This window comes from Mytilus galloprovincialis, chromosome 5, assembly GCF_965363235.1.
Source record: "Mytilus galloprovincialis chromosome 5, xbMytGall1.hap1.1, whole genome shotgun sequence".
Taxonomy (NCBI): Eukaryota; Metazoa; Mollusca; class Bivalvia; order Mytilida; family Mytilidae; genus Mytilus; species Mytilus galloprovincialis.
The window spans coordinates 76998235-77024409 of record NC_134842.1 but is presented as its reverse complement, the minus strand read 5'-3'; the positions used below and the strand labels follow the sequence as shown (position 1 = coordinate 77024409).

Genomic DNA, 26175 nt, shown 5'->3' with positions numbered 1-26175 from the left:
ATCTTGCTGTCAATAAAGATAAACTTTACTATGCAAACAACAACAAAGACACAGTTTACTGTTGCAGCAAAAACGGAGAAGAAATATGGTCTTTTACAAATGAAAAAATGAAGTTTCCTAATGGCATTACAACAGACAGGTTTGGAAATACATACGTCACATGCACCAATTCGCATAACGTTCTTGTGATTTCATCTGACGGAAAACATTTTAAAGAAATATTAAACGTGTCTGACGGACTTTTATTTCCAAGAGTCATATTTTACGACAAAAGTCAAAAATTGTTACTTGTTTGCAATGCTGAAAATGGACAGGCATTTTTGTGTAAAATGAAATAAAATATCATTTTCTGTTTGTTTGTTTTTTCACCTTTTCATTAGCGGAAGCGAAAGAAGTTTTACTTGCAACGAGAAATAAGAAATGTTCTACATGTGTAGTAGGAACTGCTTACCATTCCGTGGAAACAAATTGTTTTCGTGAAATACGTTTTTATAAAGCTTTAGTTTTCCGTGTGGTATTTTGGGGAGTTATGTGAGTCCCTTCGTCCTTTTTCCTTCCGTCGAAGCTTTGACCAATTTTTTCCACAAAGATTTTGTTTACCCTTTAATATCGTCATTAAACCCTCTTGCAGTCGTTGTAAAAGGGTAACTGATATGTTTCGATCTTGATAGAGTAAAGACAACTGTTGCATTGCATAACTAGAAAGAAACGATTTTTTTATTTATTGCAATCGTAAACAAGACCATGCAGTTATTGTAGTATGCATTAAACAATGGTTGAAGCAATGTGATGTCATTCATGAATTTGTTTTGTTAATAATGGTTGAATCAATATGATTTTATTCTGGAATTTGTTTTGTAAACAATGGTTGAAACAATGTGATGTCATTCAGGAATTTGTTTCGAAAACAATGGTTGAAGCAATGTGATGCCATTCTGAAATTTGTTTTGTAAACAATGGTTGAAGCAATGTGATGTCATTCTGGTATTTTTTGTTGTAAACAATGGTTGAAGCAATGTGATGTCATTCTGGAATATGTTTTGAAAACAATGGTTGCAGCAATTCTGGTTTTTGTTGTTGTTGTAAACAATGGCAGAAGCAATGTCATGTCATTCTTGAATTTGTTTTGTAAACAATGTTTGAAGCAATGTGATGTCATTCTTGTATTTTTTTTCTTTTTTTGTAAACAATGGTTGAAGCAATGTGATGTCATTCTGGAATATGTTTTGAAAACAATGGTTGATGCAATGTGATGTCATTCTGGAATTTGTTTTGTAAACAATGGTTGAAGCAATGTTATGTCATTCTAGAATTTGTTTTTGTAAACCATGGTTGAAGCAATGTCATGTGGTCATTCTGGAATTTGTTTTGTAAACAATGGTTTATGCAATATGTTGTCATTCTGGAATTTGTTTTGTAAACGATGGTTGAAGCAATGTGATGTCATACATGAATTTGTTTCGTTAACAATGGTTGAAGCAATGTGATGTCATTCTGGAATATGTTTTGTAAACAATGGTTGAACAATGTGATGTCATTCTGGAGTTTGTTTTGTAAACAATAGTTGTAGCAATGTGATGTCATTCTGGAATTTGTTTTGTAAACAATGGTTAAAGCATTGTGATGTCATTCTGGAATTTGTTTTGTAAACATTGGTTAAAGCAAAGTGATGTCATTCTGGAATATGTTTTGTAAACAATGATTGAAGCAATGTGATGTCATTCTGAATTTTTTTGTAAACAATGGTTGAAACAATGTGATGTCATTCTGGATTTTGTTTTGTACACAATGGTTGCAGCAATGTGATGTCATTCTGGAATAAAATTAACGGTATCAATTTTCTTGCACCAGATGCGCATTTCGACAATACATGTCTCTTCAGTGGAAGTTGCTTTGTAAACAATGGTAGAAGCATTGTGATGTCATTTTGGAATTATCTTTTTAATCATTGGTTGAAGCAATGTGATGTCATTCTGGATTTTTTGTGTAAACAATGGTTGAAACAATGTGATGTCATTCTGGATTTTTTGTGTAAACAATGGTTGAAGCAATGTTATGTCATTCTGGAATTTGTTTTCAATGGTTGAAGCAATGTGATGTCATTCTGGAATTTTTGTTGTACGGACATCTTATAAAAATTCATGTGCGTACTCAATACTATACCCCTCACTAAATACGCAGTATCGATTTTTTTCACACAATTCCAATAATTTACATCAGCCACTGCAATCTAATTGAAATTAGTTCTCCGCACTTGCTCATCGTTGTTTATATGTCGCGCTTTCTATTTATAGTTATAGTAAGATGTGGTATTAGTGCCTGAGACAACTATCTATACATGTAACAAAGTAAACCATTATTGGTCAAAGTACAGCCTTCAACACGAAACTTTTGATCACACCGAACAGCAAGCTATTAAGGGCCTCAAAACTAGTTGTATTTCTATGACCCTGTTTTTGTCAATTCAAGAATTTGATGTTACTTCAATTTGAAATTGATTCTTTATACGTGCTAAAAGTCTTGACACCACAATTGAAGCACTTTGTTCAATAAAAAATTGACATTCCCACGGCAACCAATTGTGCTCCTATTTTTGCCGACTATTCATATGAACATAAAAGAGAAGATGTGATATGATTGCCAATGAGACAAATCTCTACAAGTGGCTAAATGCTACAGATATTAACAGCTATAGGTCACCGTATAAACTATAATAATGAGCAAAGTCCAAACTAATAGTCAGCTATAAAAGGCCCCGAATTCAAACTATTCTAACGACAAAACTAACGGCCTAATTAATGTACAAACAAATGAACGAACAACAAACATTTAACACAGCAACATACAACAACCTTTATTTACAGGCTACTGACTTGATACAGACACATTCATATATAATATTGTGGGTTTAAACAGTGGTGTAACAGTAAAAAGTAAGAATGAACTATAATTAAAAATCAGTTGAAAATGGCTTACTCATCAGATGAATACAAACAGAACAAAACAAAAGTACAGCGTGAACATGGCCCTGTACTTGTACATCACAGCAACAAAAAGACACTTATTGACAGCTAGTTCAAAGCAAATAACAACTAATAAAAAAATGCATGTATCTAAGTCTAAATTATCAATCCGTACGCATCAAACGTCCTATGAATTTAGTGAAAAGACTTCATGAACAGTCCGCAAGAAACACGACCTTGACCAATGACTTTTCGTATCACACTCCGTACAGTGTGATACGAGAAATATCTATTCATACAGGAAATATATAACATGCCACAACCTTAATAGAAATTCCTTTATGATGTCACTTACAAGGATTTTCTTATCCCAGGTATAGATTACCTGAGCCGTAGTTGGCACCACTTTTTGGAATTTTGGATACTCAATGCTCTTCAACTTTGTACTTGTTTGGCTTTATAAATATTTTGATATGAGCTTCACTAATGAGTCTTATGTAGACGAAACGCGCGTCTGGCGTACTAAATTATAATCCTGGTACCTTTGATAACTATTTACACAGAGGATTGAACAAATTATTATGCAGAATTATTTCTTTTACTGATAAACTTTATAACTTCTTATGACAAATTACTTAAATGTTACATGTTACCTAAAAGATTGAGATACACCTATTCCCTTTTCCGATTAGAATTTGTTTTGTGAGACGCACAAAATAGATTTTCTAATGGTATCAGATATGGTTATATTTATAAATTTACTGTTTACAAATGTTTGAATTATTTGAAATACTAAGGCTCTTCTACCTCAGGTATAACCTTAGCTGTATTTGGCAATTTTTTTAGGAATTTTGGTCCTCAATGCTCTTCAATTTCGTACTTTATTTGGCCTTTTAAACTTTTTTGGATTCGAGCGTCACTGATGAGTTTTTTGTAGACGAAACGCGCGTCTGGCGTATATAATAAATTTAGTCCTGGTATCTATGATGAGTTTATTTACCGTGCAATACTGTACTTTTTAATGTCCGATCTGTGAACCGTTTATCATAAGATCTGCACTTTAATAAATATTATTTTTTGGTGATGGCCGAGGAAAAAGTATTTTTCAAATCTAAAATTTAAAATAAATGGAAAGTATAAAAATATTCTTCAATGGCTTAAACATCAACGGAATGGATGTGGTAAATCCCAAACTCTCTTTTTATGATATGCTTCTAGAGAAAATACAGCAAAACGTGTATCTCTATTGCAGGACATTTTGAAACATCTTCAATAATGAAATATATCAATGCAGTTGTAGATGTAGTTGTTTCATTGGTTAATTGCTGTTTCAGTTTTACCCCGTAACTAACTTCATTTGGTTATATTGCTGTTTTTATTATCACTTCAGGTTTTCCATGTAGAATTCTTGAATTTGGACTGATTAAACATGCAATGTATGATGGGAAAAAAATCACAAAACCAAACATTAATAATTTGCATCTGCTCTGTAAATGGTTTATGATTTCAAGAAAGAAACAATTGTTTTATCCGTTTATTTAAAAAAGGTACATGGTACAAAATATACACAATTTAGTTATGTTCATTTATAAAACTATATATAGTATAGCATTGGCATTATAAAAAATGAGACAAATGACAACTAGTTTGAGTTTATACTTGTTTACTACAAAAGATAGTTATACATAAGTCAAACTACACACAAAGGATTGGCTACAGACAAAAACGTATTTTGATTTCAACTCCAGATATTATTTAAAATGAAAGCTGTAAATGAATATCACTATTTCTGAACGTGTATTGCCATTGAATATTTTGAATTGCACACCATAATGGGTATTTTTGCTTTCCATGAAATGTGATATGGAACGTGAATTCTGCCATCCCCAAATATATTAACATTAATTTCCGTTTCCTGTATTTGACTATCACTGACATCATATTAGCGGCGTATGATCTAATGACTGTCTCAACAGGTTTTTTTCCCAATTCCTTAACAGAAATAAAATTGAATCTAATTATGAACTTTCATTGGCATCTATTTCAAACAAAGGAGTAGGTCCGGTAAGGACCGATTTTGGCCTCAAATATCAGGTTCATCTGACGAAAGATTTTGAACACTTTTTAAACACTTATTATAATAAGTGTATAATAAGTGTCTATTTCATTTGAATCAATTAGTTTATGTGAAAGATTTTAACTGATTTATTCATTAAAAACGATCCGATTCGAGCTCAATATGAAAAATCCACCAAATATGCCGAACAATGTCACTTTTCAGATGGTTTTTGTCAAAAATGAAAGTGGCCGCATCCGTGTTAATCCTCAACCTTTATATATGTTATGTATTATCATAAAATACAACTTACATTTCAATATTAAGGATGCACACGAATGCGGCCACTTTCGTTTTACACGAAAACCGTCTAAAATTTAACTAAAATTCTAGAATTGTGAAGATTTCAGTAATTTAGCATGACTTAATGGTGCTAGTACCCGATATATATGCATTGTATTGTCAAAATCAGCCAATATCTCTGTAGCAGAAGCATTCTACTGTCCAATAAATAATAAGTTAACATTTTAACAATTTGTAAAACTGCTATATTTGGGGGCCAAAAAGGAGTCTTACTGGACCCCATTTTGGGGCCAAAAAGGAATTTTACTGGACCTACTCCTTTATGAAAAAAGCTGAAAGTATGGCAGTATGATTGAAGTAAAATCTACTTATTATAATTCAAAAGATCTATCAATATAGCAGCTTCTTTACTGTATACATATTTTCTCTTTTTACTCTTGATTTAACATATTTATATCCACGATATTTCCAAGATATGACATGTGATAACATGTGATAACATTTTTACAAACAGTGTTATAATACATTCCATTGACCTAATTTATAGTCAAAATCTATGCATAGAATCCCCATAAAAATACTGCTAATGTCATCAATACAACAGCATTTATATTGAGAATATATCTCCATGTTTTGGTTTCATGGATAGAGTTTTGTTTAGCTTCAATAGCTTTCTTTTCTTCTTCTGACAAGTGTGGTGCTTGTTCCATTTTTTCAATTCCACATATCCATCTGAATGCCCTCGTGTAACATGGGAGAGAATCAAAATCTTCTTCCGCTGAAACAGATTATAATAAGAATGAACATATGTCGTAGAACCACAGCGCATTTAATATAAAAAAAACTCAAGATAATTGACTAAAATTAGATTTCTATATCCTTCTAGTTTTGTATGAGACGGTCGTTTCTTCTACAGAAAACTCACCAGTGACGTTTGTAAAAACATTAAGTTTGAAGTTGAGGAGCATTAATTCTTCAATAGATTATTTTTTAAACTTCGCTTCAGTTATTGGGAAGTTGTTTTTTTGGTTAAATGTGTAAATGTTATTAACACGGTAAAAAATGGTCAAAATGCATCAATAAGTGAGTGGAATGTTTGTCTGAAATGATACGCGAACTTATCTAGATGACGCATTTTTTCCAATTCGCGTATCTTCATAGATTTTTATTACAATCGATAGAGGGTATTTTGACACGAACTAAGTAGTAAAGAACTTAAATTGATTTATCAGTATTGCTCAATGTAAATTATCTTGTCTTTAATTCATGATCAGATAAGAATATAATTTATTTGAACGCAAAAGCATGTTTAAAAGAACAGCAACACAAAAATCACAGACATTGAGATGGATAAACGCATTACAATATTTTGGCTAAAATTTTGACCAATTTATTGGATTCTAACAAGTAAAAAAAGACGCAGTAGAATTTTTTTTCGGTTTCTCTCTATATTTTTCTGGACTAAAAGTTGAATATCTTGCTGTAAGTTGAGTCAGCTATCAGAAGGTATGGGTTTATTCCCAGTAAGATAACGAACCAAACGACAAAGACAAGGGTGTTAACAACTTACCAAATTGATCCAGTTTAGTTTCATGGTGACTCGACCTATCTGGTTCAGCATCTAAATCCTCTCTTTCTTCTGTACTATAGCGATTCCAAAATGTCAGACGATGGAGCTGTAAGATATTATGGGGTTGTTTTTACTTTAAAAAGATATTTGTTAAAACACAACTCCTGAACTTATTACATGTAGGTAATAGGTCACACGTTTGTCCAACATCTATGTAATTGGTTACTAATTTGGTATGTGCCACTCATTACGTTACGTCATTTTCGTTTTGGTGGACATATAAGAGCAGATCTTTTTCTCACAATGCTTCAGGTTATGAAACGTCGTAGTGTTTGAGTATTAAATATATTTTTTTTATATCAAATTATATTATCTCATTGAAGATACTGCAATGTAATGTTAAAACACAACGACGGCTTACCTATTTATTAAATAGTTCACTATCAGAATTAATCATTTCAACAGAAAGCATTGTTAACCCTAAAATTAACACAAATAACAGGGAAACGTCGTTTAGTCTATTTATGATTAGATCGTTCAGACTTAATAAAAATGTACCTGTACAAAACAAAAACTTACAGCAATGTTTGAAGGTCTACTGAAATAATCTGGATTGACATCGTTTTATTTTTTACTGGATTGTAGTACTGACATAACATTAATGAAAATCTCTATACAAGATTTGACTTGTTCAGTTAAAATTTTTCTAATGGTGTTTTAGATCAAAACAGCCGTTAATAACTAAACATATGTGTAAGTAATATCGGCATAAAAGTATTATCGCTCCAATCGTTTTTAAATTATTATTGGTTGTATGTTTTAGAAATTTCACTTCTTAATTATACTTACATGTTTATCTGGAATAGGTTTAGTGAGTAGACTGATGATAATTGTTGCTATAAAACTAATTCCAAAGAGAATAATACCAAAGTGAAGGTAATGAACTTTGCTGATGATGTCCGGTCTGTTGTCGTCTGCTTCTTCACCACATGGTGGGACTGTGTATGCATATTCCCAAATGAATCGAGTTAATCCAACAACTAATCCTATCATTAGTCCCCAAAACGCACCCTGAAATTTAAAGGTTATAATTAATAATAAAACACAGTTCCAGATTTTTATTATTACAATGCCATGTGTTTCGTTTAACAATGTTGTATTATAAATAAAGCATCAACTACCTTCTTTTATAAACAAAATAATCCAGAACAGAAAGTACTTTGATAGTTCATCTAACGTTATTTATAAATTTGTTTAGGGGTCCAAAATATTCCATTAAGATCTCAGTCAATTTCAAAAAGAGTTCTCCTTTTGATATCCGGAAATCACAAAAAGAATTAAAATGTTTCAACAAAAAAGTCTGGATTATCCCGCTTACATGTTTAAACCCGCCACATTATGTATGCATGTGTCTGTCCCAAGTCAGGAGCCTGTAATTCTGTGGTTGTCGTTTGTTTATGTGTTACATATTTGTTTGTCGTTCAATTTGTAAATAAATAAGGCCATTTGTTTTCTCGTTTGAACTGTTTTACATTGTCATATCGGGGCCTTTTATAGCTGACTATACGTTATTGGCTTTGTTCATTGGTGAAGGCCGTACGATGACAAAATAGTTGTTAATTTCTTTGTCATTTTTGGTCTCTTGTGGACAGTTGTCTCGTTTGCAATCATACCACATTTTCTTTTTTTATAATTTCTTTTACTTTATTCAAACTTGTCCATATACTATATTTTTTTCGAATTAGTCATCAAGCAAGAAAAAACTCAAACAACAACTTTCAAAAAGGAGTCAGTGCGCCATTAACAATCAGAAACAAATAGAAAGTTGTTTTCCAACAAATACGTACCATACAGTAAAAGTGAAAACGATAAAAATTGCAACTTGTTTTTAAGACAAAAGTCTTTTATGATTTTCAATTACTAATTCCTGTTGTTTTCAATATGTTCTTTTTGTATCATCTGGAATCTAAAAGGGTGACACACGGACGAGAGGACATTCTAAATTCATATATAACCCCAATTATGCCAAGCAGGCGAATAAAAGCGTAATCTGATGTACAGCAGTTGTGGTCTGTTTATGTAGTTTATATGTGTTTCTCGTTATTATATGGTTGAGACCGTTGGTTTTCCCGTTTGAATGGTTTTACATTACTTATTGTTTGGGCCCTGTATAGCTTGCTGTTCGGTGTGGGCTCTGTGTTGAAGGCCTTACATTGACTTAATAATGGTTAACTTTTATAAATTGTCATTTGGATGAAAAGTTGTCTCATTGGCACTCATACCACATCTTCCTATATCTATAAACATTTGTTTTTTCAATTGACAAACCTGTTCATTGGTCCGTTTCCAGAAAACAGCTAGAACATAAATCGCACATACTGGTGGTGCTAAAAAGCTTGTTATTGCCTGAATATAATGGAAAAGTTCTGAGATATTCTGAATAATTGGAATCCATACAATTGAAACAACTACCAAGATCAATACACAGCATCTACAAAAATAAAAAGAAAAACTGGTAAAAAAAGATATTATTCAAATATTTAAACATTTCGTTTTCTTTGCAATGAAAAAATACAACGATGTTTGTGAAGTTTGTGTTGCTCAGTCCGTAGTTTTCTATGTTGTGTGTTGTATATTGTTCTTCGTTTTTTGTATTTTTCGGTTATGTTCCATGGCATTGTCAAATCGATTTCATCTTGGGAGTTTAAATATCTCTTTAATTTTGTTTGCCTCTCTTTAATACCAACACACACGACCCTTCCTTTAAAACAAGAAACGTTTAATTTAAATAAAGGCAACAGCAGAATACAGCTGTTGAAAAAGTTACTAATCAATGTCAATAGGTCTTTTTGTGATTAGATGTCACACAGAACCTCCTTATTGTTCTAAAACATTACAGTTTAATTTTTGTTTTAATCAAATTGTATTAAAAAGCTGCATAACAGGCGGATAACATATTTGTATGTATTGTGTTTTTTTTTTAATCATTTTTTTCTTTTTCGCTAGTGCATTGTCAGTTTGTTTTCTACTTTTGAGTTTGAGTTTATTCACTTACCTTCCAACAATCATAAGTTCTACGTCTGATGCCTGTTTACGTATCCTTAACCATATGTCAATAGTAAAAAGAGTACTACTGCTGTTGAATATAGACGTCAGTGATGAGATCAAGGCAGACATCATTACAGCTAACATAAGACCTTTCAATCCCGTAGGCATGATCCCTAACACTAATTTAGGGAATGCAATGTTACTGCATCCGGCTCTAGATCCACATGCCTCTTCACAAACATCTGGATCAGCACAACCAACAGAATCTGTACAGAAAAAAAACCACCCATATTAATGCTTAATATTGCGTGGAAATATAATGTAATTGTAATTAGATTAAAAAAAATAATGACTATATAAATAATAGTTTTTCTTTGACAGGTAAATGAACACAGGTCTGATATAAATTTTTCTCATTAGTGCGTAAAAAACACTTTCCAATATTCATAATAATTTAGAGAGGTTGGGGCTATGTATACTATTGTTTGTTTGTTTGTCTTTTTCGTTTTTAACCAAGGCGTTGCCAGTTTATTTTCTATTTATGAGTTTGACTGTCCCTCTCTTTTTAAATGTACAGCAAAGAGTTAAGTAAGCACACTAAGTCTTACAATTAATATTAAAACAGAATTTTTAAGTTAGGAATAAAAGAATTCGATAAAAGAACCTTCTGTTTTTCAATTATGCAAACCTTTCTTTTTTAATTTATCAGTTAGTAAGCAGTTTAATCTTAAACGATGATATATTCTTACAGGAAACACACTATATTCCGTGAACAAAGAATGTCACGTTTGTTCTCTTTACCAATGCATTTGAACAAATATATTTTGTCGGTCATTTATAACGTCACAAGGACATATTTAGTATTGCTATATAAGTGATTAAAGAAAAGCAAATTTACATTTCTGGTTTTAAATAGTTATGACTAACCTCAAAGTTTCCTAATAGTACAAGTGTTCATTACTGGAATATTTTGTTTTCGCTACGAACAAGTTATTTTATACATAAATCGGTATGTTAAAATTTTCATGAAGCGATTATTGAAAAGAGCATTAACAGTTTTAATATGGTACATGCAAGTGGAAATCTTCCATGAATTGTCCACTTTACGATTAGTTCCGCCATATTGAATCGGGGACATATTCTTTTTAAAGAGGTGGCTCTAGTATGATAGTACGGGAAATCCTGTGCATGTTTCCAAGCAATTCCTCTGTTTTATTGATTTTGTTTTTCTGTATGTTTTAGAAACGCGCGTCTGGCGTACTAAATTATAATCCTGATACCTTTGATAACTATTAAGAGCATTTTTACTTCCATTATAAAAAAAAACCTGCCCCTTTTTTAATATGGCCGAACAAACTATGAAGGGGTCTATTTGATGCACCGAGCAGAACTTAAATTTATTAAAGTAAGTATCTTTTTTATACAAGGTCGTCCTTATTCTTCGATTTTAGTGTTATTTAATCGGATGTTATATAGGATACCTACCTCTGTATAAAATTCTCGAAATCATGCCAGGAAATACCATTATCCAAAGAGGCAAAAACTTTAGATAACCAGCTAAAATTGTACCAGCTTTTGCATGTGATAAGTTCTTTGCTGCTAGTGCTCTCTGCACTATTACCTGTCAACAAATAGACACTTTACCGGTAAATATAAGTGTTATATTTAAAAGAGAGACAAAAGGGAGGGGCGAAAGATACAAGAAGAACAGTCAAACTCATAGATCGAAAATAAACTGACAACGCCATGGCTAAAAAACACAAACAGACAATAATTTCACACAAGACGCAATATAGAAAACTAGAGACTAAGAAATATAAGAAAAATACTAAAATGATAGTCAATCGCATAAGTCGACAACAAACTGACAAAGTCATGGCTAAAAATTGAAAAAAATATCAAAAGGACAACAGTGTACAAAACACAACATAGAAAAGTAAATTATTAGATTGTGTCAACGACAGAAAAGAAAGATACAATTTAATATTCTTTCCTTTCAGAGTTATTTGTACTTTTTCTTAAATATATAATTGTAAAATCTATAATATTCTTATTTACAGAAGTATACATTGGATTCTATAGTGCAGTGATTAATCACCTTTCGACGAGATTAGGAATATCAAGAGAAGGAATAACATGATTCTGAACATCAACGCTTTATAAATTTTCTCTTCATCAAAATGATCCTTTGTGTGACTCATGTTATTTCACATGCATGACAAAGGAATAAGTATTCCTATAATTGCAGATGTTATTAAACTGTTCGACATTAAACTTAGTTAAAAGAGAGGTGAAAGATATGGGGTGATCTAGGTACTCCGGAAGGGTATGCAGATCCTGCTCCACACGTGGCACCCGTCGTGCTGCTCATGTTAAAAAAAAACGGTGATAGTCTTATTCGGTAGGGCACATTTGGGCAAAAGTGGTAATGCTTGATGTTACGATAATTGGAACATATCCATCATCAATTGTGAAACAGATATTCCATAAGGGTGAACTACATGTAACTCATGATGGCGGTCGTAAATTATTAAGGGGTGATTCAACTGAACTACTTGGAACTTGTCGTTTAATAGCTTCCATGTGAGAAGCAACCATCAAATAAGGAAATTGTGATAGAAAATTCAAGCCCTGGAAAATCGTTTCAGTTGGGAGATATATAATTCGTATTCAGGCGCTGCTCGATTATTGCTACATAGAATTGGAAAATTCATGATTGGCATGCTAAGTTCATTCCTTTTGTCGTCAATTGGTGTTCTTAACCGGCCCTCATTGTCATTTCTTTTTAAGTAAGTCAAGACAGAAGACAGACGTATCTGTATCTGATGTACTAAGGGGGAAGTAAGCAATGCCGAAAAGATAATTTCTTACTACACTACCAAGAATTTATCCACGTTTTTGGTACATTTCTACCCTGATATATTTCAGTATTCTTGGCAAGATTAAACGCTTGTAATATTAATATACTTTATATTAATTCAGTATTGTTCATTGTTATACTGTACAATTACTATGTCTATAATTTAGTACTGATTTTTCAGCATTGCTTCAATACTAATTTCATCAGTGGTAATTCAATATTGATTTTGTCGGTCCTGTTTCAGTACTGATTTGTAAGTCCTGTTTCAGTACTGATTTTGTCAGTCCTGATTCAGTACTAATTTCTTCAGTGCTGATTAAGAACTAATTTTGGCAGTCCATTTTCCGTACTAATTTTGACAGTCCTCTTAAGCATATAACTTACCTGATCAGAACACCAATACCAAACAGCAGAGATTGTCAAACCAAACATTATTCCTGGCCAAGGTAAACTTCCATCTTCAGCAGATCGAAACAGATGCATGGCGTTATCCGGTGGTATTCCACATTTAGCATATTTATAACTAGAATTTCCCATGTTATTTATCGTAGTGTCAGGGAAAGAGGCAAAATATTTCTGGATCATAGCTTCATAGCCACCAACCTCAATAAAACCTACGATTATAGAAGAGGTAAATGAATTCATTTGTACACGGTAACGGTGGTACCCGCTACTAAACAGAGAAGCAGAGCACTCTGCTATATATAGGAATCGAATTGGTCATATGGAGCTTTTTAATGAAACTTTATAGAGGATATTATCTCAATGACAGGATTGAAATATGACTTATTTCACAGACAGACCATGAAGACCCGATGTAAGTGAAGATGGTTTACAGAACTGAAAGGCGGGACATTTTGACTGCTACTTGAAAAAGATATATATATTGGACAAGAGCAGATTTTGCTTTGCAACAGTTCACAACTGTACCATTGAACACTTTTTTTATATATAAAAATTCTTTAACTGACAAAAGCGGGACAATTTTTGATGACAAGGCATCGGATTTAGTATCGTCATGTTGACTGGACGTGACTGTGTACTTATGCATGCACCCTGCAAAACCGTCCTCGCGAATCTACGTATGTTGATAAACTTACTCAAAATCATCATAATGAAAGCTCCAATGATCATAATGATAACTTGAATAAAGTCCGTCCATATGACAGCAGTCAATCCACCTAGAAATAAAACAATAGGCGCATTAAATCAATCACGTGGCAGACAAAAAATATATATATGTTTGTAATAGCAGTTTGTGGTCTTTTGTTTGTTTTTGTTTCATTATTTTATCACTACAATTCTAGTGCTGCTATATATGAATATAAGTAAATTTAAAGTTTACGTTAACAGCATCCACAAAAAGCAAATGCACATTATGAGGGAAACAAAAAAGTCTTCTATTTATTTCAGGTGTGATTGAAGGTTGCCGCCTGTTAAAACGTTTAATCGCGCTGCATTTGAATTTTGTACCTGTCCTAATTCAGGAGCCTGTTGTTCAGTAGTTGTCGTTTGTGAGTGTGGTTCATAAATGTTTCTCGTTTTTCGTTTTTTATGAAAATAGGTCCGTTGGTTTTCATGTTTGAATTGTTTACACAAGGCACCGTCACGTGTTGAAGGCTGTAATCTTACCTATAATTGTTAACGTTTTATACATTGTGACTGTGACTTGGAAGGAAAGTTGTCTCATTGGCACGTATACCACATCTTCTTTTATTTATATTCAATAGGTATGTATATTAATACAGTTTCGTGAACATTTGTGGTTAATGAATGGAATTTAGGCAAAATAGAGACATTTCAATATTATGATTCAATAGTAATTTGCAAATGCAATACTTGATAAACAAAAAGTGATTTTGAATCCAGGACACTCAGTTGTGCGTTTTATTTCATCTGTTATTTCATGAAGGATTCAAACATGTACTCACCGGCTATTGTAAACACAGCAGATATTGCGAGTAAGATGATAACAGCAACATAGAGATTCAAATCCTTGAAAGATTGAGTTATAAAAATGGCTCCAGAGAATAAATCGGCCTGCAAAGCAGAAAATAATACAAAATGAAAATGTCATTAAATAACATATGCTTATTAAAACAATAATAGGATTCTGTATTCAGCAGGCAAATGAGCCAAAAACAGGACAATGCTAATAAAACAATTGGATAATGTTTCTAAAGATATTTGAAACCATGACATATGGACTTTAAGTCATTTAATTTTCTATGGTAAAATTCAACTATAATTTACTAACCTCATAAAATGTTGTTATACATAACACTATGTGTTGTCTGTAATGATTGAAGTATAAAATCTAAAAATAATTCTCTTAGTCTATGTTGCTTCAGAATTTTGAATCGGAAGATCGTACGAATAAAAAAGAAAATAATTGCAATTTTATCATGGTTCATGTTGTAAGGTTGCCTGTCTTGTTGATATATTTATACTATATATTTCAATGTATCTACATTTGACATTTTTACTTACCGAGAGTTTTGTAAAGACGTACAGCAACAGTGCTAACACAGAGAGGTACACCCGGATTCTTTGTCCTCCAAATCTTTTTTTCAAATATTCTGGCATTGTAAACACCTAGTTAATTGTTAAAAAAAAAAGGCAAATATATACTTTAGAAAAAAGGGAAAATGTTTTAAAACAAAGCAAAAAGGTTAGATGACATGACCACAGAAATATGTTGATAGTACTGTAAGTAATGCCAATTAATATGAAAAGACGAATGACAATTGTTTTGTTTTGTTTATTGATTGGTGGTATCAGCTTAAACAAATTCACATCAAAGAATTAAGAAAAACGTACATATTAAAATTATACTTGAAATATAAATAAAACGAAGGTTATCACGGAATCCTTTTTTTTTAGTAAGAAAAATATTCCATTATCATGCATTATCTTGAGATATCATTACAAAGATTAGTGACGACATAGCATATTCAGTAATTGTGTCAAAACTTACCCCAGCTGCTGTGTAAACAGGCACAAAGAACCATCCTAGAACCATTAAAATAAATATTGCCTGGAAAAAAATATAAATTTTCATAAGTATTTGCAAAAATTATTAATATAGAGATTCATAGGTACTGTAACAATAGTACGGTATTATTTAATTTCTTAGTTTACCGAATGTGATGTTACAAATGAACGAAGAAGCTAAATATCAGTCTTAAAATAATTAACTTACATTTAATTCAAACACTGCAATACCTATACCACTTGCAGCACCGGAACCTGCCAAACCAACAAAATGGCCGCTACCGATGTTACTGGCAAATAACGAGGCACCAACCTGTCAACAGAAAATATTAATTCTTTAAGAGAAATTGAGGTTTTGGGAAGAAAATATGTAATGGATATGCAGGGTATAGTCTAGGACATTTTTGGGAAACATCATAATGTGTCTACTTTAATATTGTTCGTGTGTTACAGTAATGTATTTTGCAATACGAAAACATATTTAAACAAGAATGTATCCCTAGTACATGGATGCTCCATCCACACTATCATTTTCTATGTTTAGTGGACAGTGAAGATGGATTAAAAACTTTTATTTGGCATTAACATTAGAAAGATCATACCATAGGGAACATGTGTATTAAGTAGTTTCAAGTTGTTGGACTTCAACTTCATCAAAAACTACATTTATTTTTTGTACCTTGACCAAAAACTTTAAGTTGAACCGGGACAGACAGTCGAACGAAAAAACGGACGAACAGACCAGAAAACATAATGCCCATAAATGGGGCATACAAATAAAATAAAGGACAGAATATATACAAATGTAAAACTAAGATGTACAACGAACACATACCGGTATCCAATGCATAGATCGGCCTGCTAAGAAATATCCCTTCACACTTCCTCGATTCCGACATGATGACTGAAAATAAACAAAAAAAGGTTTGAAAGATAATTAAAACGTTTATTGTGTGTTACCTGATGTATGTGTTACCTCGTGTATGTGTTTTAATTCTAATGCTTCATCTTTTTACGACCGAAAAAGAGTCGTAGAGAACATATGATTTAAAAATATATATATCGTGCCTGTTAATGTAACAAGAACATTTTTTTAACAGGCATAACATGGATATATTTTTTTATAACTGCAGTTGTTATTAGCTTTGAACTAGCTGTCTGTAACTACAGTGCTCTCAGATATGTACTAAGTGTCTTTTTGTTGTTGGGATACATACAAGTATCCGACCACGTCCACTCTGTTGCTATATGTCTTTCTAATTGTATCCATCTTGTCAGTTTTGAAGCCTTTTTCGACTGATTTTTTATAGTTCGTTCTTCAACTGCACGGTTACACAACAGTCACAGGTTAGGGGAGGGTTGAGATCCCTATGATATATTTAACACAGCCACATTTTGTATGTACATGTAGATTGTATGTGCCGGACCCAATTCAGGAGCCTGTAATTCAGTGATTGTCGTGTGTTGCTGTGTTACATATTCGTTTTTCGGTCTTTTTTTGGTACGTTAATTAGACCTTTATTTTTCTCGTTTGCATTTTTTTACATTTGTAATTTCGGGTTCTTTTATGCGACAAGGGCTTTCCTCAATGTGTAAGGCCATACGGTGACTTTTGAATATATTTTCAGTTTCGCTCATTCTAACAGCCATTTTGCATTTTCTTGTATAAAACAGACGAGGTCAAATAACATATTAATCTTTTATTAAAGAAATCGTTTGGTTGCGTGTTGTTTTACATATTATTATAAATATGCCTTGTTCTCATATTTAGTATTTTATTTTTGATTTATTTTATACAAAAGCCATTTATATCAAAATGACTATCTATTTTAAAAACGTGCTAAAATGCATACGGGTACATACATTGTAGATGTTGTAACATCATTAGGTAGTATCCCTCAATTTGAAATGCCTAAAAGATGGTTCAAATCTGTTGTTCTGATGAATATATTGACTGTTATCGACTATTCATGATCATATAGAAATAAATGAATAAAAGAAATTGTTACCAAGGCCAAACTTTGATCGGAAATCAAGCTATTTACTGCCTTTCAAAAAAAATCATTCATTTACGGTTCAGAATGCCATTTGAATAAAAAATAAACTTGACAATATCATCGAAAATATTTTCAACAATCAAAAGCTTTTAACAGTATTCTTTTTACAGACAAAGAGAAATTGGTTGTAGTTAATGTAATTGTTTCAATTGATTGATATATTGTTGTTTGCTTTAAGTCCAGTTACAAACATTTCATGGATATTCATGACATATTTTAAGTAGATTAAGCTACATTAAATTTCAGTTTGGAGCTTTTAGCGAGTAAAATCTTAGAAAATGTCTCCTTTCTCCTAACGTATTCGAAATACAACAGTTTAATGTTATAATTTCTAAATATTCTGTAGATGATTACAATAACATTTTTTGATTTTCATTTATGAATTATTATATTTCGTTAAAATATCTTTTTTTTTTCTCTTTCTTGACTTTAGTCGGAAGTTATAGCTAAACCCATGTCTACATCTATGGTCATCAATGGCATAAAGATATCGGGGGTGTCGGTCGCTTACTTTTTAGATAAATAAAAGGAATCAATAGATAAAGTAGGCGTTCATTCCTCATACATGTACAAAACATGTACGGGTGAGCATAGTCGTTTTAGTCTTAAGTAGGTCAAATTTTGTTTTATTGATTTGATTTTTAACTTTATGTCATTTTTCACTTTTTATATGTTGACTCTGATCACCTGAAGTTGAGGTAAAATGTTGAAAAATAGGCCATGTTTTAAAAGAGGCGAAACACCCTAGTGCAGTAAACTGACAATGCATATCCACAATTACAAGCTTAAACTCCTTTCAAGTGTAAACATAATCGAAGTTCGCAGGTGAATTTTATGCTAATTTATGTAAATTTTATATTTAATGTTCATAGATGTTATGGATGAAGATCTTAGTAAATTGTTAACTTCTGACATTGAATATAACTTAAGTAATCAGTGGGTCGTGATGAGAAGTGTTATATAAACTTGCATGGTGGATTTCATACAAAAATGATGTAATTATCTGATAGAGATATATATAGTTAAATAAATTATAGAAATAAAGTTACAGGGTGGATTTCATATGAAATGATTACATCATCTGATAGAGATATATAAGTCCCCACGAAGAAATTAAACAAATTATAGAAATAAAGTTTCAAGATGTATGCTACAGCGTTGTTACATGTATTTAGTATGTAACTAGATATTTTATTCAATTCTTTCAAGAGTTTAAGAATGTACATTTTATAAGCTGGGTTATTAAATCTCAGATATTCGTTACAATATGCATTTTTTATGATTGGTTTATCATTTTTGTACTTTATTTGGACTTTTTGTCTTTTGCTGACGAGACTAGTGTCTGGTGTACTGTTTTGTTCCTGGGATCTGTACGGAGTTCATTATTAAAGTTCAAACACCTTTGATTGTTTAATATGTCTCTGTTAAAGAGTTGTCTCATTGGCAATCATTCTTATGAAACATCTTCGTATCTTTATATAAAAAAAATATTCAGCAAGTGAATTATAAACAGTAGTTTAATAACGTTGATAATTTGATGGGTGTACATGTGTTCCTTTTGGTTATATAGCTTCTTAAGTGTCACCGTATTTATACATCACCACTTTATTAATGTATTTACAACTATAGCTATTGAATATTTGTATGCTCCGACGAGCAAACTAGTACTGAAACTTTATACACAAATAACAATCGAAAATTTTAGACATTAAAGCTTGGTGTGTGTTAATTCAGAAAATTATGGTTAAAGGTCGAGGAGAGGGCAACTATACAAAAAAAAAATGTTACCAAATATTTGAAACATGTGAAAGTAAAGCTGAGCATTACCATGAGATTACGTGAAACCGTCACAAAGTTAAATAGCCAGAAGTTTGAAAATTCATGCAACGAATGTATGTACATATTAAATAAAAGATTTATGCTGTGAAAAGGGCAGTCAAATCTCCTTATAGTTCTTCATACAGTCTGAAAGACTACACTATTGTTTATCTTCGGCCAAGACATAAATCGACCCGAATATAAGCAAAATGTGAATAAATTACTACAAAGGACTAGACAGAATTCGTCTGTCCTATAAATGTATAAGTTTTTTAATTTACATTTTTAAGATTTATTAGATTCAACTTTCATTCTCGTCAAAGAAAGCAAATTGCAAAATCAATAGCATTATAGGGACAAACGAATTCGGTCATACAAAGAATTCGTTATACACACCAAATTGTTTACCGTTAAATAACCCTTGTTTTTGAACAGTATAAGAAAAAAATACTTACGACCTTGACAGTACTGCACTTATATATATATATCAATCTATGAATCGGTTGTATTTTAATTTGCGCATTTAAAATTTATTTACAGTTTGCATGATCAAAAACCCTTTATGTTATCGAGAACAAACAACTTGTACTGATATATTATATGCGATATGACTTGTTTATTTGATTACTCCCTTATGACAAAATGCATTTTTATCTTTTTAGAAATTTCACCTATTGTGTAAAATTTAAATGACAAAAATTCATTCAATGTTTACAAGTCCTTTTCCAAATTTTATTTTAATATGATATGGTTATATAATCAAGTTGGCATGGATATTTTTATAACAGATTTGTTGTGTGTCGTTAGGCTGCTGTCTCGTTGACGCATACCTAATCTTCCCCCTTTATTCGCCATTCTGTGGTTCGTGTATGTATTATGTTTGATATTTCTCTTTGGGTTGCTCATTGAATCCTATATCTTAATTTGAACGTATAAAATCATTTTGTTTATTTTCTTTGGTTACATCTTCTGACATCAGACTCGGACTTCTCTTGAACTGAATTTTAATGTGCGTATTGTTATGCGTTTACTTTTCTGCATTGGCTAGAGGTATAGGGGGAGGGTTGAGATCTCACAAACATGTTTAACCCCGCCGCATTTTTGCGCCTGTCCCAAGTCAGGAGCCTCTAGCCTTTGTTAGTCTTGTATCATTTTAACTTTTAGTTTCTTGTGTACAATTTGGAGTTTAGTATGGTGTACATTATCACTGAACCAGTATATATTTGTTTAGGGGCCAGCTGAAAGACGCCTCCGGGTGCGAGAATTTCTCGTTGCATTGAAGACCTGTTGGTGACCTTCTGCTGTTGTCTGCTCTATGATCGGGTTGTTGTCTCTTTGGCACATTCCCCATTTCCATTCTCAATTTTACATCAGAACATTAAGTGTTTCAATAATAAGCTTAAACAGGTGCGAAAAAATTGCATCAAAATTAGTGCATTTGTCCATACAACTGGTGTGTCCTCTCAGTGCCCCAGTCTCTAAATATCGATCATAGATCAAACTGGATATCGACTGACAGCTCTAACTAAGTATCGATGACATTGTGTACAGATATAACTAGATGTCGATAACAGATCAAACCAAATATCGATTACCGATCTATTGAGATATAATTGACAACTCCATCCAAATATCAAAAATATATCTAACCAAATAACGATAACAGATCTAACCAAATATCTATAATTATATTAGATATAGAAAAATATCGATTACATATCTTACTATATATCGATTACAGATATAAATAATTATCGATTAAAAAGTCTAACCAAATATTAAAGCAGTTCTATTTCAAATCTTATATACAACATATCATAATTTACAGTTCTTAGATATAACATGTACATTTCAGATCTAACCGATATGAAATGCAGTTCTACTATACAAAATATGGATTACAGATCGAAACGAAAATTCCTGGTCTAATGTACAGAATATCGAATACAGATCCAACCAAAATCAGTTTCTGGTCTAAAATTTAAAAAAATATTCATGGCATATATATCTAAGGACAATTCGGAGTTGTCCTATTAGAAAGCCATTCCCATTTCATTTGGGAGGGGAATATAATTATGTTGACGACAAAACTGAGATTTAATGTGAAAATGTACGTTCAAGCTCACTGATTTTCCCATCGTATTATAAAAGTTTTATTTAACAGTTATATTTAACTGAAATTTGACACTTCTACCCATCACCCCGTTAACGCATGATAATATGCTACGTTAGTTAAAGAACTGGTCTCCTTTGTGATGTGTCGACAATACTATTTTTTGACAGTTGAAGTTTTTTTTTGTGGGTGTTTTGTTTGTTTGTTGTTGGTTTTTTTTACAGCTCTTTTTATGTAATATAGCAGAAAACACACAATACAGGAGCGTTTAACTGTGTCTCTCTCTTTAAAATTTTATTAATATAATAGATTTTTCAATGTTGTCAACAATATTTTTCACAAAACTTGTACCAACGCCTACTTTAATGTGTTCTGTTCTCCTTTTTAGGTGTGATCTACACTTGATTGATACATGTAATATTAATAGTATTTTTTCTCAGTCTACGTTAGTTTTCAGGTGCAGTTGTTCGGGCGGTGATATCCTGGTTTCGTTTTAGAATTAAAACTGACTCATCTAAGATTTCAATAACCAAATGTATTCACGTCTGCAATGCACGTGTAATTATCGTAAATCGAGTTAAATATTCACTTAAGAGATACATGAAATTTTATAGATTTATTAGTTAACATGTTTCATTTAGCCGCAAATTGCAACCCATAAATTTCTATCGTCAATATTTGTACAGAAATTTATTTGTACTTTCTATTATGTATTCCGTACACTTGAAGTGTTAGCCCACATATCTGGTAGTTTTTATTTTTCAAACTTAAGAAAAAGCATTCTTTTATATAGAATAGAAATAAAACTGTGAAAAATAGAGTAAACCATTAAAAAAAAACTGTTTTTCGCGGAAATGCATATTTTTTTAATTTACATATTTATTTATGATATTTTATTACATACCAATATACCGACAATAATGACTGCTATAAAATATCCAATAACCACTAATATATCTCCCCAGTGGAGGGTGGTGTCTACATCGTCCACCGCCATGCTTCTCGATAGACAAATTGTTTATACCGGTACACACCTGAGACAGGTAAAAATACAAGGAACATCTCAAAATGTATTAACAGAGTTAACGGTCGTGTACCTATCAGATTATGTGACAATACGCTCCTACACATTTATTACTAATTAGAGATAAATTTATAACTAACTTCCTTAAAGGATATTACAGTAACACATTGTTATCTTTAACAACACGTTTGTTTTAAATTGTCACAAAATGAAAGAATACCTTTTTTATAACTTGCACTTTTAGGAATTTTGGTCTCAGTGCTCATCCACCTCGTACTTTATTTGGCCTTTTAACTTTTTTTGATTCGAGCGTCACTGATGAGTCTTTTGTAGACGAAACGCGCGTCTGGCGTAAATACAAAATGTAATCCTTGTATCTATGATGAGTTTATTTGCATGCGTCTCAGGCAGTTTTCTGGATTGACTTTCAACAGTAAAACCTAATGTGATACAAGCTTAGGATATTCTTCGGGTGACCGTTATAGAATATCCGTTTCATAGTCAGATGATATCGGATATGTTCCTAATATCGTTACTTCAATCCGGGTTGTTTTTAACGAATGTGACCTAACAAATTTTACTATTTATCGGGTTTGTAATGACATGATTAGCATCACGACGGGTGCCACATGTGGAGCAGTATATGCTAACCCTTCCGGTGCACATGGGATCACTATCAGATTTTGGTGGGGTTCGTGCTGCTTAGTCTTTATTTTTGTATGTTGTGTTTTGTATACTATTGTCTGTCTGTTTATTTGTTTGTCTGTTTTTTTCGTTCTTTTTTTAAGCCATGGCGTTGTCAGTTTATTTATGATCTATGAGTTTGAATATCCCTCTTGTAACTTTCGCCCCTCTTTTAGACAGAAAAGAAACACACACAAACACTTTTAAAAATATGAAAATAAACAAGTCATCTTTTACTTAAATAAAAACATTTCATGTATAAAAACAATTGTGTGACTGTCGCCTGTTGCTTGTACATTTGAAGCACTGTTTATGTATTACTTTTCTTGAGAAATTGCGCAATTCGTGCACTGCATTGATGTGCAGAAATGTCTCGATTCACTACTTATATTGCAAACTTAAGCGCCACTTCCAGCACTATTGTGCTATCTCGTGGCGTTAGGTTTTTATTGGTGGAGGAAGCTTGAAAATGATTTATTTACTAGCTTGAATTGGCTTTGAACTTGCTTTCAGAAACTACGTGTGCTCCCAATCGGTACCTTGTGTTAGGGTAGAGAAGGGAAGAATACTTCCAAACAGGGCTTAACCAGGCACAATCATTATGCGCCCCTCCCAATTCAGAAGATTGTAAGTTAGTACGCCAGTTTGTATTTAGTGAAGTTCATATCATCGTGTCTCATGATTAATTTACCGTTTATGATCCTTAATCAACGAGGTACCAAATAAACACTTGATGTTTTACGTTAATAAATTTACGAATTTAAAAACTTTTATATAATCCTTCGAGACTTATTTGAACATAGTTGTTGTTGTTAAAAAGATACCTTTGAAATGCTCCCCTTAACGGTATGTCATTAAAATAGTCTGATTAATAGAGCAGAAATATTGAAAACATGTAATGAATTCAGCATTAAAAATTATTTAGTCGTTTTCAAGGGGTCATCCATTTCGTTGACCGGACAGTAAAAAGTTTAAATTACACCTTTGACAATTTTCAAAGTGTAAAACTTTTATATTTAAGAAAAAAATCAACAGAAGACAGACTACAATAGACCCTTCACAATTTTATAGCTTTCAAAATGTCAATACTTTTGAAAACAATAGATACGTCATGATTACAAGGATTGTTTGAACAGACGCAATATTTAAAGCATATAAATAAACAATAGAATAGTACATAAATACCCATTGTTTATGTGTTCTGTTTTAAAAAAGATTATCAATTAAGGATACACATATTACGTATTTTACTATTAAAAAACAAACATGATCTGTAATGTAACAAAATACGAATAGTAACAAATACTTTTAGGATAAAACACTGGTCTTTAGAATATGCATACAATGTATGTATGGGGAATCTGATACGTTTAAATATTTATATTATGATACAGAAGTGTCAAATTTTATTTTCAGGTAGAAATTACTCTGTCTGCATTACAAAAAAAAACAAAAAAACAATGATGTCTTAGACTTCATTTAACACATGGCAAGAGTTAAATCTCTTTGTTCTTACTGTGTTATAATCTGGATAATGCACAGCAAAGGTGTGCATTAACTACCTCAGATATACTGCACAGTTCAAATCTATTTTTATCTTAAGGGGCGGTTCCTGGATTTTAAAAGGGGCGTTATTCTATCAAATTAAAAAATATATCACCGAGTGTAGCGAGACTAAAGACAAAATTGACGATTTAAGCTAAAACACGATACTTTGTCCAATCAAAGGGTTTAAGACCTGTTCGCCCCCACCCCCGAATCCGCTATCTGCCTTGAAATTACGACAAAGTTGAACTTCGTACAAACATCGTAGTTTTAAAATAGGAAAACGAAAGGTTTCTCATTCCTTTTTTTTTTTTTATCTAAGCTGGGACATAAACTATTTTATTATATTTTGTGTACAACGTAAATCTAAATCAGTGTTTTAAAGTTAGAAAGATAGTTAAAACAATTTTTGGTAATTTCTGCCAAAAAAGAAATGTATCTTAGAATATCCGAATAAAAGAAATCTGATTTGGATAAGTTTCAGACTCAATGGAATTATAACGACTTTTTGGATGGCTATTCCTATAAAAGGACAATTTTTTGATCGAATTTAATGAGGATCATATTTAAGTTAGTTTCAAAACGGGGATTAGCTGGTTAGCTGGAGATCAATCAGACTTAAAGATGGACGTGTCTTAAAAAGTAATACAGTAGATAAAAAGGAAATTGGTTGGGGGGGGGGGGGGGGTAAATGTTTTTAAAAGGTTTTAAAAGAGAAATGTATTTTCTGTTTATTTAACATTTAAAATTTAGGTAATATAACATCTTCCTCGGTTCAGTCTTTTTTTCTTTAAGCATATCATTGAGGGAAAGAAATTCAAAAGCAATTAATCTAATTTAAACTCAATAACCCTTGCAGTTATTTTTCTTTTCATACACCAATTTGAAAGTACACAATTTGTCAAAGTCTTAATCGTCACCAATTAAATAAAAATTGGGAATAAATTTAACGGAAACGATAAAAATAAATACACCATTAAATCGCAATTTTAAAATGATTCTAAATATAAAAAAAAATGATTAATTGTAAACTTACCAAAGTCGTATTTCCCCTACAAGAAACTTTCCTAGGATCAGTGGATTGCGGAATAACGTCCACATTTCTAAAACGTTCACGTAAATTGATTGCGTCATGTGTTA

At 31.9% G+C, this 26175-nt stretch overlaps 1 protein-coding gene across 1 annotated transcript; it reads right to left on the bottom strand.

The window, feature by feature from the left end:
- Positions 1-4483: 4483 nt before the first annotated feature.
- Positions 4484-22828, bottom strand: LOC143076436 (sodium/glucose cotransporter 4-like). The gene is made up of 14 exons (XM_076252213.1): positions 22687-22828; positions 16630-16698; positions 16003-16107; positions 15778-15837; positions 15291-15395; positions 14732-14840; positions 13901-13981; positions 13185-13414; positions 11426-11561; positions 9948-10206; positions 9221-9383; positions 7742-7963; positions 6893-6998; positions 4484-6100 (listed from the first exon to the last, which is right to left on the bottom strand). Exons 1-14 carry the CDS (start codon positions 22777-22779, stop codon positions 5877-5879), a joined length of 1962 nt encoding a protein of 653 aa, XP_076108328.1. The 5' UTR covers positions 22780-22828; the 3' UTR covers positions 4484-5876.
- Positions 22829-26175: the final 3347 nt, after the last annotated feature.